Source organism: Cnephaeus nilssonii (assembly GCF_951640355.1).
Source record: "Cnephaeus nilssonii genome assembly, chromosome: 20".
NCBI classification, from domain to species: Eukaryota; Metazoa; Chordata; class Mammalia; order Chiroptera; family Vespertilionidae; genus Cnephaeus; species Cnephaeus nilssonii.
The window spans coordinates 10,097,233-10,117,433 of NC_137091.1; the positions used below are offsets into that span (position 1 = coordinate 10,097,233).

At 38.7% G+C, this 20,201-nt stretch overlaps 1 protein-coding gene across 2 annotated transcripts in view; it reads right to left on the reverse strand.

Moving 5' to 3' along the window:
- PHLPP2 (PH domain and leucine rich repeat protein phosphatase 2) overlaps positions 1–20,201 on the reverse strand; it is a 75,831-nt gene that overhangs the window by 33,453 nt on the left and 22,177 nt on the right. Inside the window, exons 3-4 of one of the 2 annotated variants that reach the window (XM_079759899.1) lie at positions 17,230–17,360; positions 6,637–6,827 (exon numbers count right to left, since the gene is read on the reverse strand). In XM_079759899.1, coding sequence (XP_079616025.1) covers positions 6,637–6,827; positions 17,230–17,360 — 322 coding nt within the window. Of the gene's footprint in view, positions 1–6,636; positions 6,828–17,226; positions 17,361–20,201 lie in introns of both variants that reach the window. The other variant, XM_079759898.1, reaches the window with a different exon arrangement.

A 20,201-nucleotide genomic window follows, 5' to 3' on the forward strand; every position in this document is an offset into this window, starting at 1 on the left:
AAGCAAAAGGATAGTTATTTAACAAGTATGTTGAAAGAGTAGAACTCAGTGCATAATTATGAGTAAATTTATTTATGATTCTTTAAATCACAAAATAGTCTGAATTTGATAATTAAGTATTTGTTGGATAAATACATTCTGTTATTCTGAGTGCTGGAGACACAACAGGGGGAAAAAGAACAAAGCCCCTCTCTACTCTCAATGGAGTTTATATTAGAAAGGGGACAAACACTCTAACACCAAAACTGTGACATGATACAGCATGACATGATATATAATGAGTCATATGAAGAAAAATAGAGCAGGGTAAGGGCTGGAGGGGAACAGGGTGGGTGGTCTGAATGATGAGTAGGAAGTCAAGGAAGGACTCACTGAGGAAATAACCTGTGAAGAATGATTCTAAGGGGGGTAAGGAGCAAGGCGAGGAAACCTGAGGGAGAAGCAGCAACAGCAAGTACAAGCACATGATAAGAGGCAAAGATTCCACTTCAGATGTTAGACTGCTCCAACCCTTTTCCCAACACCTGGGCACACTGGAGGTAGCTGCCTGCCTGCAAGGGGTGCCCTGGCCTGCTTTGTGGACTCACCTCCTCCCTTACTTACTAAGTGCTGGGCTAGATGCCATTTCTGACTCCCTCCAGGGTTGAAGTGGAAAGGGAGGAAGGACAGGGAAACTAAAAGCCCAAAGGTTCTGACTAGGCTAGCTAAAAGCCCAAAGGTTCTGACTAGGCTAGCTAAAAGCCCAAAGGTTCTGACTAGGCTAGTCATAACCTGACTCCACAGTCTCTGGGCCCAGCAGATCTTAAAGGGAATTTAAAAGCCGATTTCAATGGGTCCTTCTGAGGGTTCTTTGGATTATCCCCACCAACCTCAACCCAACCAATGATGGCTTCTCTCAGATCCCTTGACCTGGCTAATGAATGCTATTCCAGCAACTGACCACTCCCTCCTCAGACCCAAAGGATTCTGGTGGTCCACTGCCTGTCCTCTGGTAAAGCCTGTTTGCCCCTGCAGGTGGCCCTCCCTATTGGACATGTTCTAAGAGAATCCACCCACTCAACCAATGACGCTCGCTCTCTCTCTCAACCCATTTGAGTCACAAACTGACAAACCCAAGGAGTACACAATGATCCCAATGCATGAGCTATCACCAAAGCAGTTAGGAAGCCTATCTCTTATCCTCAAGACTTCCTGGTCACAAGTCAGGACACCAGTCCATTATGCCCCCTTTACTGAAGGAGACCTGTATCAAGCTCTCTTGAGTCCTGTTGAAACCTCTTTCACCAAACTTGAGGAAAGAAGCAAACCTCCCCATCCTATTTGGGATGGCAGTAGGGATTCACAGCATAACAGCTTTCTTCAAAGAAAAATTTCCAAATCCAAAAGCCCAACCTATATAGCTTTGATGATGGAGTCTTTTTATAATAACTATATTTACACCTTTGTCTGACATCTAGCTTTGGTATATCATAGCTACTAAATCTTAGTAAGTTGGCTGGAAATTTCCGAGTGATACTCATAAATCATTATGTTTCTGGTGCCAAGTAAAGACTGAATCAAGTGGCAGAAATATAAAATAGTTTCAGCAAAAAAGAACCATATTAAAAAGATCCAATAAAATTAAATAATATTTATAACTATTGTGATGCTCACAACATGAACATTTTTCTTAGTAATAGAACACTGCAGTTGAATGAGTCTGTATCAAAATAAAGAATCTTATTGAAATGAAGAACAAATATTGATTGTTTTACAATAATTTTCCCTTTTAAATATTCAGTATGGGATGTTGACACAGAAAAATATAGTCATACAATGTCTAATATTGAGGTTTGTAAATCCCCCACTAGAAGTTAATTTGTCAGCCCTGGCCTGTGTGTCTTGAGTGGTTAGAGGACAGCCCACGCATGGAAGGGTTGTGGGTTCAATTCCTGGTCAAGGGCACGTGTCTGGGTTGCAGGTTTGATACCCGGCCCATTGGGTCGAATGCAGGAAGCAACTAATCAAAGTGTCTCTCTCACACTGATGTTTCTCTCTCACACCCCTCCTCCACTCTCTTTTTTTTCTTTTTTTTAAAATGTATTTTTATTAATTTCAGAGAGGAAGGGAGAGACAGAAACATCAATGATGAGAGAGAATCACTGATCAGCTGCCTCCTGCACGCCCCCCACTGGGGATCGAGCCCGCAACCTGGGCATGTGCCCTTGACTGGAATCGAACCTGGGACCCTTCAGTCCGCAGGCCAACACTCTATCCACTGAGCCAAACCAGCTAGGACTCTCACTCTCTTTAAAAAAAGGCAATGGGAAAAAAATCCTTAAGTGAGGATTCACACACACAAAAAAAGTTAACTCCTCTGGGTAATTGTTAATTTTTGCATTATATATGTTCAGACTACATTGTAAAATGTGCAACTTCAGAATTATTAAATATTCATGGTGAAATATTGCTCTCATCAATTTGTAGTGACCCTCTTTTTCCCTGTAACGATTCTGCATTAGTCTTTTTTGGGAGGTAAGTTTTATTGAGGCACAACTTACATAAAATTTGTAGATTTTTTTAAAAATTCACTGGTTCCAAGTGAACAATTTGGTAAGTTCTTAAAAATGAATATAGTTGTATAACCCCATCACCCCCCAAATTTCCCCTGTGCCCTTTTGCAGTCAATCCCCTCCCCTCCATAACCTGATAACCAGTCATTTGTTTCCTATCATTATTATTTTCTTGTCTTTTTTTAGAATTATACAAATGGCATCATACAGTAAAAAGAATTTTTTATACCTGGCCTCTTTCACTGAGATTAATGCTTTTGAGATTCATCTTTGTTCTTATATGTATCGGTAGTTCATTCCTTTTTATTGCTTAGTAGTATTCCACCGTATGGATATACAAAATGTTCATTCACCAGTCAATGAATATTTGGGGCAGCCTGTAGTTTTGAGCAATTATTCACTTAAAGTCTTTATAAAGATATATGTTCATTTCCCAATACCTAGAAGAACTGGCGGGTCATCTAATAAGCATGTGTTTAACTTTCTAAGAAACAAGTAACTAAAAAAAAGGGTTTCCAAAGTGACTGCATTCCAACCAATGACGTATGTGTCCCAGTTGTTCCCCATCTTTGCTAAACTAGGTATTCATCAGTCTTTTTATTTTAGTCATTCTAGTTAGTATCTAACTGTGATTTTAATCAGCATTTCTCTAATAACTAATGATGATGAGAATCTTTTCATGTGTTTATCTGCCATCAGTTTTTCCTTTTTTGTAAAGGGTCTGTTTAAATCTTTAGCTCTGTTTTTTTACTAGGTTACTTGTCTATTACTGTGATGTTCAAGTTCTTTATATATTCTGGATACAAGTCCTTTGTTATATATAGATATTCATGTAAATGTTTTTTATGTTACTATAACCATAGCAACTTTATTTTGGTTGCTATTTGACTTGTGTAATTTTTACATCATTTCATGTTCAACCTTCTAAGTTTTAGGTGTCTCTTTTAAATAGCAAGTAGTAAGATTTAAATAACAACAATCTAGTATTTGCAATTATTGTGATTACTGATATATTGGGATTTATTTCTATTACAACTTGTGATAACTTACCATGCAATTTATTTTGCTTTTTTTCCCAACTCTTTCCCTGTCTTCTTTTAACATTCCAGATATTTTATATTCTTTTCCCCCTCTACTTTTAGTATTCATCCTTAAAATTTTTAAGTGCATACTTAATTTTTCTAGTAACGATGAAAGCTACTTGGTGTTTCTGTCCTCTTTTTTTTTTTTTTTAAATATATACAGAGAGGAAGAGAGAGGGATAGAGAGCTAGAAACATCGATGAGAGAGAAACATCGATCAGCTGCCTCTTGCACACCCCCATCTGGGGATGTGCCCGCAACCAAGGTACATGCCCTTGACCGGAATCGAACCCGGGACCCTTGAGTCCACAGGCCGACGCTCTATCCACTGAGCCAAACCGGTCTCGGCCTCTTTTTTTTTTAATTAAATATATTTTATTGATTTTTATAGAGAGGAAGAGAGAGGGATAGAGAGTTAGAAACATCGAGGAGAGAGAAACATCGATCAGCTGCCTCCTGCCCATGCCCTACTGGGGATGTGCCAGCAACCAAGGTACATGCCCTTGACTGGAATCGAACCTAGGACCCTTCAGTCCGCAGGCTGATGCTCTATCCACTGAGCAAACCGGTTAGGGCTGTTTCTGTCCTTTTATCCCAAGATTGCATCACACTTTGTTATGGAACATACCACCACATCCTGAATATTGTTCAGGGTAGTTTGCACTCTAGTAGTTTAATTTCATAATTAAAATGTAAAAGTTTAAAACATTTCTTATAATATATTTATCACCATATTTTATCAATTTCTGCATTTATTGTTTTTTATATAAAATATCTTCCCTTTAAATTTACTTTCCTTTGTTGTTCTATTTTTTTTCTTTTACATTTTTTTCTTCAGGAGGGGGTTGTTTTTTAGAAGTACATCCTTCAGTAGTTCTTTCAGTGAGAATGTCAGCTTATTAGTCTTTGTCTGAAAATGTCCTATTTTGCCTCAACTCTCATAAGATAACTCAGCTGGCTATAAAACGCAGGTTGACATTTATTTTCTTTCAGCAATTGTGTAGTCTTCTACACAATTTGTTGGCCTGTCAATTCTTTGTAGGTAATCTTTTTCTCTCTGGAAGCTTTTATTATTTGCTCTTTGTCCTTCATGTTCTGCAATGTGTCTAAATGTAGATTTATTTTTATTTATCCTACTTGGTACACTATATATTTTTTATCTGAACACTCAAGTTTGTCTTTACTTCCAGAAAAATTTCAACCATTATTGCTTTTCCATTCGCCTCTACTCTCTTCTCTGGAAATCCTATTAATGTATACCAGCACCTCCTTTAAGGGCTCTTTTATATTTTTATCTGTGAAATTCTTCAGCACATCAATTAATTATATTAAGTTGTAAAACAGTGGCTTAGATACAGAGTTAGTCCATAACTGGTACAGCAGCTCCACAATGCTACCAGAGACCCAAGTGCTTTCTACTTTCCAAATGATCACACTCCGCATATGCTTGCCATTCTCAATCACCATATGACTGCTCCACCTCCAACACTGGGGGACTGTGCTGGGAAGACAAAGCAGGGTAAAGGGTCAAGCCATTCATGTCCGTCCCATTTTGAAGGGTTTTCCCAAAAGTCCCACCTGGAAACTTTTGTTAATATCTATTAGCCACCACTACGTGCAAGGGATGTTGGGGAGGTATAGTTTTTTTTTTAATCTTGGTCATACTGCTACCCTAAACAAAATTCTGTTCTATTATGAGGAAAGAGAGAGAATGAGCAAGAATTACTTGAATGGAAGTTTCTTTTTTCTTTCTTGCTCTGTCTCACGTTTCTTCCCCACCAATCCCCAACCTTGCCCTCACTCATTTTCTCCCTTTAGAGAAATTTTATTTACTTTCTTCATTCATTCCTTCAGCCCCCCCAAGGCCAGAACCAGGTCTCACATTGGTAGTGTTGGGTTCCTGCCCCATGGTTGATACGGGAATTACACACATTCATTCATTAAGCCAGTTGGAGCTTGATCATTTCCTGATCACAAGCCATATAACTGGACCCTCTCACTTCTTTGGGACCATAGACAGAAATCAGCCTTGGTTCCAGTGAGTGGTTAACAGAGTTTTGGTTGTGTGTGTTTTTGTTGTTTGTTTGTTTTTTGTTCTTGGTGTGTTTTTTCCAGCTTTCTTTCAGGAACAAAGAGTACTACTCACCTCCTGGCTTCAAGCAATAAGACTGCCAGGTCCCTCATCATGAGCAGAGCACTTTTAGACCCAAATACTTACAACAGCTGAACTCCTGGGGGCCACAACCTTTCAGACCCAGAGCCCAGTGGGTCCTCAGACTCAGACCTACTCACCACTCAAATTTTTATTCTATATTCTATATTCTATTCTTAAGCCCAGCTATATCTTTTTATATATTTATCTTTTTATTATGTATATTTTATCTCCATTGCTGTGTAGACATGCAGATTGGATGTTTCAAAGCATGTATTTACAGCCATTTTGTCTGGAGGCTCTCTTAAATTCAGATTGCCTTTGATGGGCAATTCTCTAGTACAGATGCAAAAAATGACATGTCTCCATGACTGCTGGATGGAGACTTATGACCACGCCACAGTCTGAACTTTAGTCTAATAGGGGAGAGAAGAGAAACTGGAAAGAATCTATATTGGTGATGGATAATGGCAGCTACTTCTAGTTTCCAAAAGCAGCTTCTAGTGTTAGAACCTTCTGCCTGCTCTTGGTGTTACCAGTGCCTACCAGTGGAGACATGAGTATCTTCCAAAGGACTCCACAACAGAACTTGGGGCCTAGATACCCTTTGGACCTCCCAGAAAGTCTATAATGTAAATAAATCTACTTGATGCTTAAATTAGCCTCAGTTGTTTTTGTGGGTTTTTTTTCATTTAAACCTAAGAACTCTTAAAGACAAATTTTGTGATGTAAGCATTAATAATGCTCATATTGTTTCTTTTAAAAGATGTGAAAAAGCTATAAAAAGCATATATGATTTTTTAAAACTAAAATGATCAAATGAAGAATAATTCATCTTTGTGAGTCTTACCTTTCCCCCGACCAGAGGCAAAATGTGCATCTTTCCAGTTTGACAATCCTTCACTGAGGAAACGATGAGGCAGGTGCCACAGAGAACAACTAGGCGTTCAGCCCACTTATGCAGCTGGGTCTTCCCCTTGCGTACATTATAGATGCCAGAGAGAAGGATTCGATCCAGTTGATCCATCTGGCATGGTTTCTCTGAAAAGAAAACAGTACTTCAGAAGCCACATTTTAAGTAGAATAAGAACACTAAAAGGGAAAAAGGAAGTATTATGTGTCAACATTCAGCAACCTTGTTTAGAGATGTAAGCAACCAAACAATATAAGTATTACAAAATAAGATCTTAGTACTAAAACGTTATCCATCACTGAAGTTATATAATGGGAGTACTATGAATTTTTGTTTAGAGAGCGTACATAAGGGAGGCAACTGATCATTATTTTCTTTCTCATTGATGTTTCTCTCTCTCTCTCCCCCACTTCCTCACTCTCTAGAAATCAATAAAAACATATCTGTGGGTGAGGATTAAAGAAAAAAATTAAAAAGCACTGAACTGTATACTTTTAAAGGGTGAATTTTATGATATGTGAGCTATCCTATATAATAAAAGGCTAATATGCAAATTGACCAAACAGCAAAACGACCAGTCACTATGATGCGCACTGACCACCGGGGGCAGACGCTCAACGCAGGAGCTGCCCCCTGGTGGTCAGTGCCTTCCCAAAGGGGGAGTGCCATTCAGCCAGAAGCCGGGCTCATGGCTGGCGAGCGCAGCAGTGGTGGCAGGAGCCTCTCCCACCTCCACGGCAGGTAGACATCCCCCAAGGGCTTACGGACTGCAAGAGAGCACTGGCCAGGCTGAGGAACCCCCCCCCCCCCCCGCAATACACGAATTTCATGCACCGGGCCTCTAGCATCTCAATACAATAAAGTTGTTTGCTTGATTTTTACCTCATTATTTTCCCCAAACCTAACATTGCTTTTATATTCCCCAACCTCATTAACAGCATCATTTATTACCCAGTTCTACTAAATATAAAAATGGGACTTCATTATAGTTTATCATGCTTCTGAATTGCTTATCAATCTCTTTTAAAGTTTACATGAAACAGATGTTGCAACTGATGTATAATTCTTTGTCTCTTTTTTTTTTCTTCTTGGTTTTATTTCTCTATATATTTTATTACAGAGGAAACTTCTAAATTTATCTACCACCACTCTCAGAAGGGAACATTCAATTCTGGTGGGGTGTTGTTTATTTTTCTCATTGAATTCAATATGTTTGAATTAATTAAATTCAGTCAATTTGAATATTTTAGAAATAAGATCTTCAATACTTTTTTATTTTTCAGTTACAGTTGACATTCAACATTATTTCATATTAGCATCAGGTGTACAGCATAGTGGGTAGTCATTTATATAATTTACAAAGTGATCCCTCCAATAAACAAGCTGTTTTATTATTAATTTTAGAGGGTTTGTAAACATCCAGAGTGCCTCAAGTCTCTGATCTTCTGAAAATGATAAAAATAAAAAAACACAAAATGAGGAGGTTCAAATAAGAATTTGGAATATCTGATAGTTCTCATTTTAAAAACTAGTTTTCTAGTTTCAAAAGCCAAAATTCTAAGTGGAAAATAAGGGATAATTTTAATATCCTTATATATCTATACTTTCAAATGTTCTAGAGAAAACGGATTACTTTTATAATTTAAAAAACATTTCCAAAAAGAGAATTAAGGGCAACCCTGTAGCAATGAGTATCTCCACTGCCCATAGCATAACATCTAAATATCATTTTTCATTAAAATGAACCATAAGTCCTTAAAAAATGTTCTATTCCTACTCTGAGTCAGACAATGAAAAGAATAGCTTAGGACATTTTGTTGTGTAAGAAATTAATGGAAAATCCAGAATGCTATCAAAGACTACTGGATCACGGTGGAAGGACGTAGAAGCCAACTGAAGAGAGCTCCCGCTGGCCGAGATGGGACAAGCTGAGCCTCAGAGAACGGCTGTAATGAGTTTAAATAAATATACACAAGCCCAGATCATAATGATACTCAAAATAAACAAAGAATAAAAAAATGAAGTCATCCAGACAATGAACATAAATTGAAAGGCAAAACAATAAAGCTTCTAGAAACTAATTTTTAAAAGTGTTAAATTGCACTATCTGAAAAATGAAGTACTTCCTGATTCTGATAACATGGAGAAAGCACATTCCACTGGGTCTCTCGCACTGAATGCACCTATAAATCCTGGACAGAAAATACATGCAGCAGGTAGATGAAAACCCCAAACATTAAATAGTAGTGGGTAGGTTAGGGAAGAACAGAATTTAAAATACCACCTAGCCGAAACCGGTTTGGCTCAGTGGATAGAGCGTCGGCCTGCGGACTCAAGGGTCCCAGGTTCGATTCTGGTCAAGGGCATGTACTTTGGTTGCGGGCACATCCCCAGTAGGGGGTGTGCAAGAGGCAGCTGATCAATGTTTCTCTCTCATCGATGTTTCTAACTCTCTATCCCTCTCTCTTCCTCTCTGTAAAAAAATCAATAAAACATATATATATATATATATATATATATATATATATATATATATATATAAAAGAAATGTCAATTATAAAAAAATAAATTAATTAAATAAAATACCACCTAATCAGTGGTGAGCCAACCCCTTTTTCTTCCTCTGACATCCTCCAGCCAGGACTCAAGAAAAGCCCAAAACCCAGAAGTGGGCATCGGTGTGGACAGAGAGCTCTAGGACAGTGATGGGCAACCTTCTGAGCTCGGTGTGTCAAACTTCGCAAAAAACTGAGCATAACTCGGGTAGTGTGTCACTTTGAGGAAAAAACATTATTTTGCAAATGTTTCATCCTCGGCATGTGGCCGCCTCAGCGGCTGCGTGTCATCAAAAATGGCTACGCGTGTCAGTGCTGACACGCGTGTCTTAGGTTCGCCATCACTGGTCTAGGAGAAGCCCTCAAGAGGTCTAACACTCAGAGCAAGTGGGGGAAATTCCTCATTTTTGTTCTTGTTACGCCCCCTTTTGTTCATTTTCTCAAGTCTCATCCCCCTGAATGGCTGCAACGGTGGGGGACACGGGCACCTACAAAACTCTCAGGGGGGTGAAACCTACTGCACTGTCTGTCTCCTGCTGCTGAGCCCTGGAGTGTGGATGCAACTGTGGGAAGTACCCAACAGGGCGGATTAAAGCGCCAGAACATCGTGAACAGAAAGGAGCTCTGGAAAACAGATCCTATATAGTTGTCGATGAAGTGGGCTCACCCTTGAGGTACCTAAGAGTCAATGTGATCCTAAAGAGCATGCCAAAAACTCTGAAAAGTGAACTAAGGGACAGAACCAGAGGGAGAGAAGAAAGTATAATGCTTAAAAATTATCTGAAGAAAAAAAATTATTTGAAGAAATAATAGATGAGCCCTGGCTGGTATGGCTCAATTGGTTGAACATAGCCCCATGCACCAAAAGGTTGCTGGTTTGATTCCCAGTGAGAGCACATGGTTTTGGGCTAGATCCCCAGTAGGAAGCACGCAGGAGGCAGCCTATCGATGATTCTCTCTCATCATTAATGTTTCTCTCTCTCTCTTCCTTTCCCTTCCTCGCTCTTTAAAATTAATAAAAAATAAATAGTAGGTGAGAACTTCACAAGCGAAAGACAAAACTTACAGATTCAAGTTCAGTGAGCCCTAGCCAGGTTGGCTCAGTGTGTAGGCCTGCAGACTGAAGGATCCTGGGTTAGATTCCAGTCAATGACACATCCCTCAGTTGCAGGTTCCCCAGCCCTGGTCGGGGTAAATGCAGGAGACAACCAATTGATGAGTCTCTCTCACATCGATGTTTCTCTCTGTCTCTCCCTTTTCTTTCCACTCTCTCTAAAAAAATCAATGAAAAAATATCCTCAGGTGAGGATTAATAAAACATTTTTAAAAAACAAGTTCAATGAACCCCAAACAGGATAAACCCAAAGGAATTCAAGCCCAGACGCTTAATAATCAAACTGTGGAAAATTAAAAACAAAGAAAAAATTTTGAAAGAAGCTAGAGAAAAACTGAAGCACTATTTATACCTGAACAATTCAATGGGCTGCATGAAGGTAGGGTGTGCAGGAGCTCTCTGTATTATCTTTCCAGCTGCTCTGAAAATCTAAAGCTAGCTCAAAATAAAAAGATAAAGAAAACAATTAAATATTGGCTGGTATGTTTGGGGGTAAAAATGAAATATTTAAAGAATAAAACAGGAAACCTCAAAACAAATTTCAAATTTACAATAGGCTCCCCATACAAAAAAAAAAAAAAAATTCTGCTCTTTGAAGTATTTCAGCAAAAAACTATGAGAAGCAATGATGGCTAACAGATCCACCATCTAGTTTCATAATCCCAAACCAGTCTTCATATATCTTTAGGTCTTAGTTTCCTAAGTGTAAGACAAGGGAGTTGGATTACATGATCCCTAGTCCTTCCCAGTTCTCACATTTTATGGATTTCTCATACTTCTCTAAACTCTTTCTCCAACAACCAAATGGTGGAGTATCTTAGAAGTTAAAAGAATGAAATCTGGAACCAGACAGATTTACTCCCTAATAACTATGCTATTTGACTGGGGCAAGTTACAACCTCTCTGGAATAATAACATCTCCTTTTAGGGGTGTAAGGATTATATGAAAGGAGGTATGTAGAGTAAGGGTATAAAACAAATATTGGTTATTATAATGAAAGTTCTGTCTTAAGCCACCTTCTTTCCTAATAAGTATTTTTTCAAGATATCTTAACTTCCACAACTTTAATATCCCCATGTACCTGATTCCCAGATCTGTATTTCCTCAGCTTTAGTTCCACATTTCCAACTATCTGGCAGACATCTCTAACTGGATACTTACTACACTTAAAAGTAAACATGACTAAAACCAAGTTATCACCATTCCTGAAAACCAGCTCCTTCTCCCAACTCAAGTTCTATCATTCTCCTGAAGTTACCCAGGCTTAGAACCTCAGGAGGTAGCTTCATCTCTTATGTTCTCTTCCTCAACTCCCTTTTTCAATCAACCATCAATTCTTACTGAATATTCCTTCAAAAAGTCTCTCATGTGAACGATTTCTTCCCATTACCCAGTTCAGACCCCTATTAGGCCACATCTAAGTTATTATCACACTGCTGCCTGATTCATCTTTCTCTGGCTCACTTGGATCCCATCACTTCCTGCTACCTCTGCCAAATGAAGGCAACATTCTGATACTACACTTAAAGCCCAAAATAATCTGGACTCCAATTATCTGTGATTCACAGAACATACCTTGAAATGTCTAGTCTCTCACCCATTGTCCTCCTTTTCCTTTCTGCTTACTGAAATTCTGTCAATTTTTTAAAGGACCAACCTAAATTCTACTTCTTCATAAACACTTCGCTGATTCTAGAGATGTTCCTCACTTTTCAGAGAACGATGATAGGAAACTTGCCTATCAGCTATTAAAATATATCATAAGGGTATATTAATTAAGAACAGTTTTGATATTAACACAAGACAAATAGATCAACGTTAAAAGAATAGAGCCCAAATATAGACCCTGCCTATATGGAAATCTATCTATCTATCTATATATATATATATAAAAGCCTAAGCGACCAATTGACCATTCAACCATTCGACTGGTAGCTATGATACACACTGACCACCAGGGGGCAGACGCTCAACGCACAGGCATGGAAACATGGACCAGACTGATGAATCTCAGAGGGAAGCGGGGGGTGGAGGGAGGGCGGGAAGAGATTGACCAAAGATCTTATATGCATACTAGAGGCCCAGTGCACAGATTTGTGCACCACTGGGGTCCCTCAGCCTGGCCTGCAGGGATTGGGCCAAAACCGTCCTGGTGCACGGATTCATGCACCAGTGGGTTCGCTTGGGCTGGCCTGCAGAAATTGGCTGAAACCAGCAGTCCGACATCCCCCAGGGGGTCCCAGATTGCAAGAGGGAGCAGGCCAGGCCAAGGAACCCCACTGGTGTGCGAATCCATGCACCGTGCCTCTAGTTTAATAATAATAAGGTGAAATTTCAAATCAGTAGGAAAAGGGTGAGCTATTGTATAAATGTTAGGACACTGGCAATCTATTCATAGAGAAAAAAGGAAAGTTAAATCCCTACCTCATATTTAAAACTATAAAAGTACTGAAAAAAATATAGAATATGTTTATGACCTATTATAGAATAGGGAAGAAATATAAATGCATAAAGAAAAAGACTAATTAAAATTTCCACACAATAAACAAAATTAAAAGACAAGTTATAGGCTGGGAAAAAAGTTTGCCTCAGACATGGTATCCAAAGGATGCATATTCAGAATATATACAGAAGTCCTTTACATCAACATAAAAAAGACAACAGAAATTTGCACATAAGTATCAATGGGTAAAAGGAGAAGAAATCCAAAGATCCAATGAAAATATGAAACAATAGTCAACCAAATATGAAACAATAGGTAATCCAAAGTCTGCAGCTCTAATTGTGTGTGCAGCTTATGTGAAATCAGATATGACCAAGTATAACCTTTTATATCTCACTAGAGGCCTGGTGCACGAAATTCGTGCATGGGGGGGGGTGTCCCTCAGCCCAGCCTGCACCCTCTCCAATCTGGGACATTTCTCTCACAATCCGGGACCAGTAATCAGGGAAAATAAAAATTAAAAAAATACTGAGACCATTTTTTATTAGAGTAGTAAAAAACTTAAATGCTAATAATATTAAAAAGAGATATTGTGGGCAAAGGTGTAATTTGACATACTGATGGCATACAGGTTTGTTTTGCTGTACTAACAATTAATGTTTTAACTGCAACTATCTTATGGCCCAATAATTTCATGTACTTTGAAGAAACACAGGTGCACAAAAAGGCAATTGTGCTACAAAAAAGCAATTTTACTACGATGTTATAGTAAAAAAGTAGAAATAATGTAAATGTCCATCACGAGGGAAATGGTTACATAACCTATAATACATACAACATTCAATACTATGAAACTTAAAGAAATGAATATAGAAGACAGCTAAGGAAAAATCTCTAAAACATATTGTTGCCTGAAAAAATCACAAAGACCAATCCTATATAATAAAAGGCTAATATGCAAATCGACTGAATGGCAGAACGACGGGTCACTATGTCGTGCACTGACCACCAGGGGGCAGACGCTCAATGCAGGAGCTGCCCCCTGGTGGTCAGTGCACTCCCACAGGGGGAGTGCCACACAGCCAGAAGCCCTGAACAGGGCTCACAGCTGGCGAGTGCAGCGGCGGTGGCAGGAGCCTCTCCCACCTCCGTGGCAGCGCTAAGGATGTCTGACTGATGGCTTAGGCCCACTTCCCACGGGCAGTGGGCCTAAGCCAGTGATGGCGAACCTATGACACACATGTCAGCACTGACACGCGTAGCCATTTCGGACGACACGCGTGCCGCATGCCGAGGATGAAATATTTGCTGCTCCTGAGGATGAAACATTTGCGACTAGAGTCTTGGAGTTAGTTTTTTCCTCAAAGTGACACACTACCCGAGTTATGCTCAGTTTTTTGGCGAAGTTTGACACACCAAGCTCAAAAGGTTGCCCATCACTGGCCTAAACCATCAGTCGGACATCCCCCAAGGACTCCTGGACTGCGAGAGGGCACAGGCCAGGCTGAGGGACCGCCCCCCCAGAGTGCACGAATTTCGTGCACTGGGCCTCTAGTACCAAATAATAACATTTATGTAAATAAAATACATTTCTAAGAATACATACTTATAGGAATAAAATTTAGAAAATTCTGAACAGGTATACACCAAATTGGTAGTAGTGATTATCTATTAAGTAGTAAATGGGCTTGGGAGGTGATTATAAGAAATTAAAACACTAAAGATAATAAGACTACATCAATACTTTACTTGCGTATTTAAAACTAAAAATTTTTAAAGAAAAAATATAGGGGTACAATAAAAAATAATTATGTAGGAGTGGTAAAATGTTTTTTAATATATCAGTTCTACAATTTAAAATATTAACATGAGATAGAATGTTTTTGCAATTTGAGGCAAAGATTAACTTTAACAATAATACCTGATAATGGCAAAGAAAGGTGTAGAAAAATGAATACTGTCCTTCTATTGATGAAAGTGTACACTGGTACTGCCCACCTGTGCAATTTAGGAATATTCTATTAAAATTTAAAAATACATATATATTTTAACTCAAAAATTCTACTTGTAGGAATCACATCCTCCTCCTTCCACTCTAGAGGTCAGCCACTCTCCTGACTTTTATAATAATAATTTCCTTGCTTTCTTTAAATTTTTACCATTTATGTAAATGTCTTATATTATAGTTATAGCATGTTAAACTAATGTAACAAAAAGAATATAATGGCTTAAACACAACAAAAATTTAATTCTCTATTGGGGGAGAATTGTGTGTTGTCAGGGGACAATATTGTTAAGAATCTCAGGCCGATGGTGGCTTCAATATTGCTGTGATGATTGCATCCTAGCCTACAGAGGAGGACAAGAGCACTAAGAAGAATATATGGGTAGCTTTACAAACCAGATATAGAAGTGGCACACAACAATTCCTCCCATACCAGTGAAGAAAACTGAACCACATGTGCATACCCAACTGCAATAAAGGCTGGGAAATGAGGTGTAACTGGGCAGTCACGTGCCCAACCACAACTCCATTATTATGGAAGAAGGAAAGAACAGATTTTGATGGACAGATAGAACTGCCACATATCTCTAAGCCATATGGCTAAGTTATGCCTGTTTTTGAACTTTAAATGAATGGAAACATGTGATTCTTTTGTATCTGGCTTCTTTTGTTTGTGTTTATGTTCTTTGGAAAGAAACTATCTTAAACATTGTGTGCACAGAATATGGTACAGAAAGAAAAACTCAAGCTGGGAGTTATGCTACCTCACACCTTCCCTTCTAGACTGCATTTCCTCATACACAAGAAAGGAGTTAATACATGTGTTCTCTTAATCTCCATGACTGATCATGCTACCCACTCATCTTTGGTAAAATATGTTATCTTCAACTTTTTATATCATGAATTTGCATTGAGCCAGTCATTCCACTTACTTTTCCCCCAGCATTCCCTCTTCAGCGAGACTGATAACTAGCATTTATATAATGGCTGCTTGGAGTACCAGGTACCTTTTATATATGGGAACCACAGCAACATTAACTAGTTTGAACTTAGGCCCTCCTGACCCTTGCCTTGTTAACACTATATTCTAACAAAACGAATTCACCAAAGACTACACGTGAAATATTTAAAGTTGATTACTAAGCTATTTGCTTCAAAGAAAATACTTCAAAATAACTTCTGTTAACAGTAAGTTGTCTCTGGATTCAAAAGCTTCTTGAAGAAGCAAGCTGACAGGGCAGCATAACTTTTTGTGATGGTTGTAAGATATGTCCAAAATTGATACTCCTCTCCTCAAACGGTGAGGCTTGATTCCCTTCTCTACAGTGTGGGCTATATTTGTACTCACTTCCAGTAAACAGAAAGTGGTAAAATAATGACAGCTCATGAGGCAGATCATAAAAATCATGGAGGCCTGTGTGTGTGTCTCGTCACTAGCGGAAGCTAGCTACCATGTCATAAAGACACTTAGGCAGACCTATATAGACAGGTCCAAAGAGCGAGGAATTGAGATCTCTTGCAAAGCCAGAGACCTTCTCCAGGTAAGGAACTGAGACCTTCTACCAACAGCCATATGAGTTATCCTTATTAGATTTGAATCGTCTAGCCCAGTGGTCGGCAAACTCATTAGTCAACAGAGCCAAATATCAACAGTAAAGCAATTGAAATTTCTTTTGAGAGCCAAATTTTTTAAACTTAAACTTCTTCTAACACCACTTATTCAAAATAGACTCGCCCAGGCCGTGGTATTTTGTGGAAGAGCCACACTCAAGGGGCCAAAGAGCCGCATGTGGCTCACAAGCCGCAGTTTTCCGACCACGGTTCTAGCCCAACTTAAGCCTTCAGGTTAACATAGCTTCAACCAACAGAGTGACTACAATATCATGGGACCCATGCCAAAACCATTCAGCTAAATCTCTCCTGATTTCTGACCCACAGAAACTATGAGATAATAAATATTTATTATCATTTTAAGTCACTAAGCTTTGAGGCAATTTGCTACATAGCCAATTACACTTTACTTATAGATATATGTTTACCTTTTGTAAATACATAATTGCCTTTTAAAAAATAATGTGTTTTTAAAACCTCTTGCCCAAACATAATTTACTCATTCAAATTATATTAAAGCATGATTTTATCAAGATTCTGATAAAGGTAAAAAATAATTCTATTAAGTCAGCAACACTTTTTGTTTAAAAGAGCAAAAATAAAAAGAAAAGGTATTTTTGGCTAATTCTTCTAAGTCTTCCATTAAACACCACCCCTTTTTTATGTCGTTTAACTACATTAGTTCATTGGCTTAAAAACAGATTTTAATGAAATTCTTTTTAAAAGCCGCAGAGAGAGGCATAAATGATCCACTGAAAAGCAGTTAGCATGTTCACAAAGCCACTGGTAAGTTCTTACCACCGTAAAACCGAAGCATGCAGCCGAGGTCGGGATTCGCGGCCTCCTCCTGTATGCGCACAGGGTCGTCATAGCCCAGCCTGGATAAGTAATCATAAACAATCTGAAGAGGCCGTTCGGTGGGTTCCAGTCTCCTGCTTGCACAATTCAAAAGAAAAATAGTTAGTAACTGATAAAAATGCTTCTTCTCATTTTTTAAATCTTTTATTATGCTTTAGATGTTCAATTCTATATCAAAATTTTCTTTAATATCATGTGATACAACTAATCTAAGGAAGTGGTGCTGGAAGGTTTTGGTCCCAGGATCCCTCTGTGGTCTTTGAGGAGCCCAAAGAGCTTTTGTTTACATGGGGATTGATATCTACTGAATTAGAAACTAAAATTAAGAATTTCCAAACTTTTGTTTATTCGTTTCCTAATTATTTTTTGTTTGTTTATTCATTTTTAAGCAACAATAAACCAATAATGTTAACATAAATAATATTCTTTGAAAAATATCTTTTCCAAAATAAATCAACTTTGGAGAAAAGAACAGCACTATTTCACACTTTTGTAAATTGCTAAATAGAAAACAGCTAGATTCTCAGATCTGCTTCTAAATTCAATCTGCTGTGGTAACATACTATTTACCCTCTAGAAAACTCTTCTGTACATGCATGAGAGACTGAAAGTAAAAAAGAAAATCAATGTCTTAATATTATTATGAAATAGTTTTGACCTCACAGCCCTCTTCCAAGAGTCTCAGGGACCCCTACAGGGTCCATTAAGAACCTCTGGTCCAAACTTAAAGGTGGCAAAATTACCTATACTAATAAAAGCCTAGGTAGTCCTCGCGCCCTCACGCACATCATCACAAGATGGCCACCACAAGATGGCCGCACGCACAGCAGAGGCGGGGCCCGGCGGCTGCTCCACACAGTAAGGCCTGAGGTTCCCGCGGCTCCATGTGGCACAGAGGAGGCTGGTCCCAATGTCTCCACCGCCTCGCGTGGAGGAGGCGGGTCCCAGCGGAGGAGGCGGGTCATGGCAGGGGAGGGCAGTTGGGCGTGATCGGGCTGGCAGGGGAGGGCAGTTGGGGGCGATCAGGCCGGCAGGGGAGCAGTTAGGCGTCAATCAGGCTGGCAGAGGAGCGGTTAGGGGCGATCAGGCTGGCAGGCAAAAGCAGTTAGGGGCAATCAAGCAGGCAGGCAGGCGAGCGGTTAGGAGCCAGTGGTTCCGGATTGTGAGAGGGATGTTCCAGATTGGAGAGGGTGCAGGCCGGGCTGAGGGACCGCCCCCCCATGCACGAATTTCATGCACCAGGCCTCTAGTGAGATATAAAAGGTTATACTTGGTCGTATCTGATTTCACATAAGCTGCACACACAATTAGAGCTGCAGACTTTGGATTACCTACTATTTTCCAGGTACTATGTATTTCCACTGGCTTCATAGTCACTTTTTCCAAAAAAATTAGGAATAAAATGGCCCAATTAAGTCCCCAGAAATCAATAGATTGCATGATCCTGACTGAAAGCTAAAATAAAATCAGAATGTCAAGTAACCATCTGTGTCTCCTGGTGACACGGCATATTTTAAATCACACAGACTTAAAATACTTAAAAATATTTAAAAAACCAAAATGATCAATATATATTTTTATGGCCAGGGCTGCATCAGTAATAAAAACAAGACAACTCTTTTACAATTCTTTTATAAGAAAACAAATAGTTAGAAATACAGTGGCTAAGAGTATAGGCTCCAAAAGTCAGTTCTGCCACTTAACTACATGCCCTTGGACAAGTTGTTTAACCTCATTGTCTTAAATTCCTCATCAGTCTAATGGGAATAACAACAGTACCTAACTCATGCAGTTGTTATTAAATGTATTTACTTACAATAAGATATCACATAATATGTAAAGTACAGTACTTAGAAAAATATCTTGTATGTAGTAGTGTTCAATAGCATATAACAACTAATATTTTAAAAAAACTTAGGACTGGAACCAAATTTTACTTAGAATAAAAATAGAATATTCCCCACCTGAAAGAAACAAAAAACAGGTATAGGAAAGTCTATGTATACTCAAAAGGTTTTGAAGAACATTAGTCTTTATGTCTTAAAAGGATTCTGTTTAGAAAACTTAAGAATTGTATTAATTAGAAGCAACACAATACACCTCCCCAATCATGGCAAAAATATATGAAGGACATCTGTTTTGTGGTTAAAGAACTAGAAAATACTGTTGCCAATAAGATTTAAGTAACAAATAACATGAATGCTACAAAGCTGAAGGTAAAGAAATGCATCAAAATGATAACTGAGGAGCCCAGCCACAGTGGCTCAGTGGTTGAAGGGTTGACCTATGAACCAGGTCACTGTTGCATTCCCTGTCAGGGCATATGCCCAGGTTGCGGGCTCAATCCCTAGCAGGGAGCGTACAGGAGGCAGCCAATCAATGATTCTCTCTCATCATTGATGTTTCTATCTCTCTCTCTCTCCCTCTCTTACTCTCTGAAATCAATAAAAATATACTTTTTTAAACATGATAATTGAGGAGTAGAAATCATACTGATGAGCACAAAAAACTAAACTAAGCTAAAATAAAACAAAATTATCACCTGGCCCTCCTGACTGCTCAGTTCAGACTTTTATTTTCTATAAACTCGGAACTACTACATGAAGAATGACCAAAGAACTAAAAGCCAACGAAGACCAATAAATGTTGATTTTAATCGAAACAAAAAATAATCTTTTCAGAATAAACACATCAGTTACAGTTAATCTTTAGTCAGATAAAATAAAAATTCACCAAGGGCTATGACAGTAGTAGGCATTTTCGCCATACAATGGTAGAATTCTTCTAAGGAAGATGCATTTTAAGAGGGACTTCTAATAAACTATCTCCTGGAAAAGTCAATTAGCCATGTAATATGAAACTGACAAAGGATTAACTTAAAGACAAAGAGACCAAGGGCATAAAGAGCTATCTAT